At 36.6% G+C, this 8,900-nt stretch overlaps 1 protein-coding gene across 6 annotated transcripts in view; it reads left to right on the top strand.

Moving 5' to 3' along the window:
* The window catches only part of LOC105194673 (tensin-1), a 203,578-nt gene that overhangs the window by 82,079 nt on the left and 112,599 nt on the right, over positions 1-8,900 (top strand). For all 6 annotated transcript variants that reach the window (XM_011159715.3, XM_026130838.2, XM_026130837.2 and 3 more), the window contains exons 2-3: positions 5,911-6,019; positions 6,962-6,999. In XM_011159715.3, coding sequence (XP_011158017.1) covers positions 5,911-6,019; positions 6,962-6,999 — 147 coding nt within the window. The remainder of the gene's footprint in view (positions 1-5,910; positions 6,020-6,961; positions 7,000-8,900) is intronic.

Here is an 8,900-nt window from a genome sequence, read left to right as displayed (position 1 = left end):
GCCGCGCGCTCACCTTGAAAGTTATTTCCTTCGTCCCTAGCGATTACAAGAAGTACCATTTTATAACTTTAGGTGGTAATCTTCATTTTCTCGCAACGCGCGGATTAATTTCTGATTTCGATATGTTTAAAGAATTTAATGTGAAATAGAGAGTACTATAATATAAAATATTAGTATATATTTTATCTGTAGACACGCGGGATTGTTAATGTGCGCGTAAAGATATATAAGCTGCGAATACCCAAGACACATCGCGCATTAGAAAACAACACGTATGAGAGGTATTTCAGATAGCAAGAGTTGAAGCACGGCGTTTCGCTCGCTGCGGCAGATATGATTCATTTCTCAACTTCTTCTTCAGCCTCACGCCGCGCCGTCGTTTTCCATTACACGCGCCGCTTCCGTAGTGACGCGATCGCAGAGATGCTTTCGAGGAACTAAGCTCTAGCGAAGACGTGGCCGCGCGATTACGTGCCAACGGCGATACAAGGCGTTTGCTGTGCACGAGCCGCCATGCGAGCGGAGATCTTGTCGTTGCGAGCGTTAGCCTCGTTTCTGGATCCGATCGCTTGTTTATTTTTTTTCTTCATAGCTGCCGCTTCCTCGCCGACACGAGTCGGCCACCTTGGCGAACCGTTTGTCAGTTCGATCAGCTGCGACGGCAGAACAAGTATGATCAAATGGCGATCGTTTAGATCAATGCGAATTGTCGTCCCGTTGATTAATGGCGCGCGCCTGGTGTTTGTTGCGCGAATGGTACATGCATTTTATTCTGTCTTCTCAAGTGAATAAATTTCTATTCTCCATGCTTCGTATGAATGTACGTAATACTTTCTGTTAGAAGTATGTTTGTCTTCAATGAGCACAAACTTCATAAAAGAGATAAAATAGTTGTGTATTGTAGTCGGAGAAAAGTTGGAGAATGTCTAGGGGTTATCTGTCACTCCAATAATAGTCTGCGTCAGTATCTCTTGCATATCGCCCACCCACTGGACCATTCGACACGAGGATAAAATCATCGGGGAAGTAGAAGGCTCTGAATCTCTGAAAGAGAAGAGTTAGAGGGGCAGGACGCGCGAGTTCTCGTCTTTTCTTCGGTTAATGCAAGTCGAAGTATTCCGAGTCGCAAGCGCGAACGCGGCCCGACAAAGCCAGCTCTGTTCGAGCTCTCGATCGCCTCCCATCGTTTCTTCCTCTTCGTTTTCTTTCGAAAGAACTCGCGCTGCTCGAGGCTTATGCGATATCGCGACAGAGAAAGCGCACTTGATGCCACTTGAATCGCTTGGCCGAGCTTTGAACCTACGCTCTGTAAGCATCTGACTTTCTGCATAAGCTTCGTAGGATCGATCAGAGACGCAAAATCTATAAATAGATTCAGATTGAGGTTCTGGTTTTATAAAAAAAAAAATTGCGGAACTCTGATCTTGAACTTTTTATGTAGAGAATCGCGAATTGTCAGAAATCAAGAGATTATTATAAAAAGCAAATTAACGAAAAATAATTTCCATTTGTTTTGCTGCATATTAAAATTTCCTTAAAGATTTTTCACGGATACATACACATTTTGATTTAAGTTTATATCTTTGTATGAAACAGTTATACTTAAATTTAATTAATGTATAGTAATATATAATCAATTTATTAAAAGTATATTGGTTTAACGGTATAATTTTTAAGATTTGTTAACTTAGTAAATCAATGTATTCATCGCAGTTGATTGCTGCGAAAAAAAATATATTAGTAAGAAATTATTGGTTTTTTTTACGTTAAAAAACGTTTAATTAAAAATTTATGAGAATTTATTGCTATTATTAATATGCAGTAATACTTCTTAAATAATATTATATTACCCACATATCCAGAATTTATTAGACAAATTCTCTTACTGACGCTCCTGACTTCTCTTTAATTAATTTTCCATTAATTTTTTTTTTTTATATATGTCGCGGACAAGTGCTACAGACAAATCTAATTTTAAATTTTATAATAATTCAATTATACGTATGAGAAATTTTATCTATTGAATCATATCACCATTGAAATTATAGGCACGACTGACTACAATTTATCGTCAGATTGTAATAGCTCTCTGAATTTATTGAAACAACAGGTGCTTAGCACCGTAGAATTATTTGGCTCGTTTCGAATTCATTAAAACGGACTGGCCCCGTTGTATGCATTTATCACAAATTACACTAGACTGCACAATGTTATATACGTATTTTACCCATGGAACGCGCTATGCTGAAATTACACGTTACATGATATATCGCATGATCCATTGAATCTATTATGAAATATAGTTATCTAGTCGCGGCAAGGTGGATTATCCACTGTGAGGTGATTCTAAATCAGCCTGTCCGTTAATCCAAATCTCATCATATTGTTTCATTTATGCACAATTGGTTCGTGTCTATCGCACAGAAACTTGTTCTGATCATAGAATGAAAAATACACGAACAATTCGTCTAACCATGCGAGTTTTGCTGAACGAAGTAAAGTTACTACTTAATTAAATTGCGAACGAAGTAAATGCAACGAAAAGCAAATCCGATTAAATTAATTAAAAACTTTTAATTGTTATAAAAATGCTGGCCAAATTTATAAGATACTATTTTATTTTTAATTTTGTTATAAAAATGAATCAAATAAATTAATACGTAACATAGAAAAATAAATATTATATAAAAATGTAGTTTTTAATTATAATATTAAAAAATAAAATTAAAGTTATTTACATTAATTGTTTTAAGAATAAGATTATGGCGAAGAGAAAAGGGCTTGGGAATGGGAAATCTTCTTAAAGGAATTTTAAATAGCGTTGCATAGAGGTTTGAAAGACGGGCAAAGTCACGAAGTTCATAAGATCCCATCGATTTCTTCCAATTTGCGAAGATTAAAGATCAATTAGGTCCCGTATGAGCAATGGCGGTACTTCATTTTAATGAAGTCAGAGGTCGCGGGATATTAATGAATCCGGCAATTAGCAAGATGTATGCATAATCGTTACAAAATTCAACAGCAGCGCATATTGCTAAGTCTACATCGTTATTCATCTTTTCTTTCTTTACTGAAGTACCTAAAAATTTAACTAGATACAGCATATATTATAAATTGTCTCATATTTTTCTAGATTATGCTTATTTAGATCAATATAATAGGTATCATATTGAATGTGCCGAATAATAGAAAACAATATGAATCACAAATAAAAAGAATAAAGTCATTTGTATATAAAATGTATACGTGTGATTTTCGAAGAATTTATATTTATTCCGAAGTTTACATGTGTGCGTGACATTTACTCGCATTGTATAAATCATTTTTACGACGACGAAAAGTGCACGCAATATCACAATGTATCATTATGTGAGAATAAATCAGTCAGGGAGAAAGTAATTTCGACAAAATTCGCGGTGTCTGTCGATGAAATTTCGTGGCCGTTCGGCGTTAAACGAAGAATACAAAGAAGAAACGCATTTTTTATCGTTCGGCAAAAAAAATAAGTACGCGATATCGTTTATGACAATGATGAGTGAAAAAAGTCCCGCGACATATAATGCTCAATAAAAAAGTCCTTCTTCGTGTTTGAAGTGTCTGTGTAATATTATAATAATTCATAGCACGTTCGTGTTTCACGATGCTAATAAAAGTGATAATTACGAAATATTACATCGCAGTAATGGCGTGGTGCTTCGTAATTCACGTTAACGTATCCGTTGCGAATCGAAGTTGATAAAAAAATTTGCCGTGTGTAATAAAATTAACACAGCAAAACGATGGGATGTCGTGCAATTCATTCAAGGATTTCTCTCTCTTTTTCTCTCTGTCTCTTCCTTCCTCTCTTTGTTCTCTCTCTTTCGAGCGTTTTTCTCGCGTCTCAATTACGAGACTTGTTAAAAAACGTTTTATTACTGCGCTGCACACGCGCGATGATTAAAACGCCAAGGAAAACGCGCGTGTGCGTAATTCTCGCACGCATTCTCACGAGCCTTACGCAAACCATAACGAAGTCATGCTCGTACATTGCAATGTATTCTGTTCTATATAATTTGTTTCATTTCTTTTTGAAAATATGAGTTTCTTTAAAGAGTAATGTAAATCTATTACCTTCCTTAAAGCATTTTGGATCTGTACCATCTGTAGTATATTTTTACTCTAAAAGGATTTATTCCTATGTGAATTTTCGAACTGTCTGCATGCACGCAATTGCTCATTCGTGCTTCACGGAGCGCAACTTACTGCTAGTGTACTGTAACTCGTATTCAAATCTGCGTTTTCCTCCGCGGGGATTCGAACGTGGGTGAAGAGATGGGATATTTCTCGAGGAAGAGGACCACGTGCATCGCGTGTCCGTAATCGGAGGCCGCGCTTCTTCGCGGAAGATGCAGTGCGCCTCGGGCGCTTATTTGCGCATAACTTCGCGAACTGTGCCTCCCCCGATAGAGTGCTGCACACCGGCTTAAGTACTGTTAACAGGTTGACTGTCGTACTGAAATCATACAAACCAGCGTTTCACCGCGCCGGCAGAGTATCCGGGGATAAACGCGAGCCTAATGAATGGCTGTTCTGTTTTCTCAATTTATGCACCGTTCTCGCTCGAAAGACTTCCCCCCATTTGCGGCCGCAGAAAAGCCACACATGAGAATAATTATAATTGCCGCGAAACGAACGGTTGAGAGATTCTCGGAGCAGTGATTAAGTGAAGCTGATCCTTGGTGTGTTATGTGATTAATCGTATGAGCTCGTTGCAGGTCGGCAGTGTTGCAAACGCACGCTCCAAAAAAAATTGATGGAAAAAAACGTTCGTTTTATTGTTAATCGCGATATTGTTTAAATTCTGATTCATTTAGATCTTTTTGATGTTGCAGGATCTTTTTTTATCTCTTCCCTTGTGACAAATGTGACACTAATGATCCAGATCTGTGGAATATGATAACAGGATAATAAAATAATTTTTCTACATTTTGATATAATACGTTACGATTTTATAAATATTTGAATAATGTCAATTCTATAAGTATACAATATTCTTATAATATTACTAAAAATTAAAATTATATTATTATCACATTATTCCAAGAATATTATTTAATATTTTTTAATATCGTAGAAATATTCTAATGTAATGTTATATGTCCGTTTTACATAATATTCTTGGGGTGTTATTATTTTAATATCCGTGGAATATTATGAAAATATTCATACAGTATGAGATTTGAAGGACTAAACAGTTCTAGAAATATATTATAAAGTTATTGCTAATAAATAGCACGTTTAAACTTTATTTTTTACACTTTATTTCTTATTTGAATAAAATACATATTTACATTAATATTTTAGAAATATTATTTAATATTATATTAACTAGAATATTATATTTAATATTCTAAGAATATACCTAGAATATTATTTAACATTAAATAATATTATACATTTATAAAAAATGTGTTACAGGCGAGTTTTTCAATTCGTTAATCGCATTATGCGCAAGTACAATTTTTATAGAACAAAGTTGCATTTGTGCATGAATACGTATGAACAATTGATGAATTAAAAGACTCCTTGAGTTAGACAAATTTTCGTGTTTAAACATTGATATTTCCCAATCTAATAATTTGTTTATAAATGCTTCATTATGATAATGTGTTCAAGATTTAATTCGAGACTTGAAGTCTGCGACCTTGTTTCAAGAGACCCCCTCGAGTACGAGGAGCCCGCTGTTAAACAGATTCCTCATTTATAATCCTGTGTCTTAACGAAGTTAATCGTTTGAAAGGTTTTCGCGACTAATTAATCGATATCGACGAAAAAGTCGGTCACAAAAAGTATATGGAATGGCGCCGATCGCTTCCTTCCTTGCTCACCCGAAACGGTCATCGTAATAATTGGATCCTCTTCTTGTTTCAGAGCGATTTCGAACCCCAGTGTCACGTGTTCCGCACCAAGCAATTGCGCAAACCTCGACCATGTCATTTATGCCACCAGGCGGTGATCAAGCAAGCTTCCTGCTGCAGAGGTGAGTCGATAACATCATTCCCTTCAGGGCAATGAAGTGGGTAACAGCTGGCTCTCGTCGGTAGTACTCTCGAATCAATCGTTGATACGGAAGCTTCTGAGGGTGTCGATTAAAACCTCGAAACAAGGCCGTTCCAGGGATGAAACTCGACATTTTTCTTTTTATTATTATTATTAACGTTATTACTGGTATTACGTTTCATTGCCCTGCTCCAGATTACACGAGATGATTACTACGATTAATGCAGAAATGCATCCTCGATCGTACGCATATTATTTGTGGACGCGCGTGAAAGTTGGGTCGGGCTGATCACGGGCATTCATATCTAGTGGATAATTAGCATGATTGTAAGTTAGCGTGCCGCGTGGACCAAAGAAGCGATTATAATGCTTACAATAATAATGATTTTAATGACTTGCAACGTGAAATAATGTACAAACAAAATTTTCGAAATTATTCACTCTCTACAAATTAAAATTTACAGACACATGCTTTTATAAATTTACGAATTTTAATAACGAATTTAGTCACTAAAATTAACCTTCGGTGAACTAGGTGGGATATGAGAGCACATCCAGTAATAGGATTTAAACTGCCACAATTTTTTTATTTTTATTTTTTTTAATATGAAAAACATAGAGGAAAAACATAACAACGAGCCAAGCTAGGCAGTAATAACAGAGAGTTTAAAATTCCATATCACAATTTAATAAATTACAATTTTGTTTTATTTTTCACCTTAAAGGGAAAAGTTGATGATATAACATTGGCGTTGTCGTACTAAATTAGTATACTTATGATGAAGTGTGGAATGCGTAAGCATGAGGTATGAGATACCTCACATGGTTTGCCATATGATTTGTCTACCTAGTTTGCGGAAAGTTAACGAGACTGAAAAATTTATAATTATTATATTATTTATTTCAATTTTTTTTGTTTCAGTGTGCAAGTACATTTGTCACAAGTCATGCGAGGACAAGGTACGTGAATTTTTTTTAATGAGTATTATTTTCGATAGTTGTGCTCGGTTTCTTCGGCGCGATAAATACCCTCGAGCGTTCCACAAATGCAAACGCGGCGATTAGACTGTCGTGAATATGTCACTTCTCCTAAGTGAGACATTTGTAATCAAGACGCTCCTTCTCGGAAGGTTTATGACAGACTGGAGCAAAGAGTATATACTTCCACGTACACGAAGAGCTCCACTTCCACCCGAGAGTTGCGGTCTCTTCCGCGTACTTCCTCGTACTTAAACAAACCCTTCGGGAGATGCGCTGAGCCGTGGCTTTGAGTTGCTAGCGATTACGTGCATCTGTTTTCAATTTAGATCACGCGTGAACCAGATACATTTTTAAGAACGTTGATTTAGGTTTATAAAGATTTATATACGTAGTTTTTTTTTTACTTCTATCATATGTAACTCGCGAAAGGATGATATAACTAAAAAATATTTAAATAATATAATAGGATTTTTAAATTTAAATTAAATTTAAATTAAAAATTAATATTTAATTAAAATATTTGATTGGTATAGTTTGTAATAATATGGCGTATGTGATACTACACCTTTAAATCTCTGCAAAAATTTATCTAAGATACAGCGATAATAAAAAGGCTATAACAAGCTTCAAGAGATTTAATATCTCTGTTAACGTCACATAATTTCGCAGTCGTTATACCTACTTGTCTCGTAGTAATAATCCTTCTCACGGCCTAGGGGTCGATCGCGCGATAACAAAATAACGCGGATTAATGAGTAGTTTCCACCGTTCTCCACCCATGCGCACAGTTAAATCTCCGCCGCGCGCTTTAATCCAAAAAGCACGTCGATATCTTAACTGATGAGATCCTCGGTTCTCCGAACGGTTCTTCAGTCCGATGTCTCGGCCGGGCGGACGTGTGTGCACGCCGGTTTCGTGCGTATATATTGGTGCATGCGTGTGCGCTCCTTACGTGAAATGCTGTGTGGGTTCAGTCACCGCGCGGGCAGGGCACGAGCCTTGCTTACCTTACCTTCCTCGTATCTCCAAGTACTCCTATGTCACGCTCGCGCATGAGAGGAGAGGAGCATACCTATACGCGCATCTCCAGCACGCGTTTGTATCGGATCTGACGCTCGTGAGTGTCGACGGGAAGATGAACGTTGCCGGACATGGAAAGGAACGTGCGTCAGACACGAGAGGTGCATGCCGAAGTGCAGGCAGAAGAGTACAACTTCCTCCGGTAAAACCGGCGGGTGCGGTCGTTCCGCTTTGTTGCGGCACTCTTCGCCGGAAAGGACGGATTAATCTTGTCGTTACCTCAAGATAACGGCAAGTAAGCGTGTAGGAAGTGTAATCCTTGGCTTACACGGACGTCGTTAGACCGCGTAGCGCAAGGGCGGTTACCCTCATAAGCTGACAAAAAGTTGCTGAACGTTATTAGCGTTACTTTCGAAAATCACGCCTGTTTGCTTTGTGACTTTGCGTTTAAATTTTTATTCTAACTTGTATACAGAGTATTTCGGGACATGAGACGCGTAATTTCAGAAAAAAATTCAAGACACAATAACAGAAAGTTTATATACATTAAAACAAAGTCAATTTGACCCAATTAGGGATATTTAGATAATTTTATTAATATTGCAACAGGTCAGAAATCTACCAGACACTTATAATTTTTTTAATGTTAATTTTATTTCATAATTTTACTAGATAAATATTATTCTGTTAATTATATTTTTTTGTTCGAAACTTCTATCTTCTGCTTGTAATCATGCTGCTACTCTTTGTATCATGCCTTTGTAGAATGCCGCTAATTAATTTGCCCAAGTTTAATGAAATTTTCAATAAATAATATAACCAGAAGGATACTAGATTCAAGATTGTATAACAATAAAATT

Source organism: Solenopsis invicta, chromosome 11, assembly GCF_016802725.1.
Source record: "Solenopsis invicta isolate M01_SB chromosome 11, UNIL_Sinv_3.0, whole genome shotgun sequence".
NCBI lineage: Eukaryota > Metazoa > Arthropoda > Insecta > Hymenoptera > Formicidae > Solenopsis > Solenopsis invicta.
This window is presented reverse-complemented; position numbering and strand designations above follow the sequence as displayed.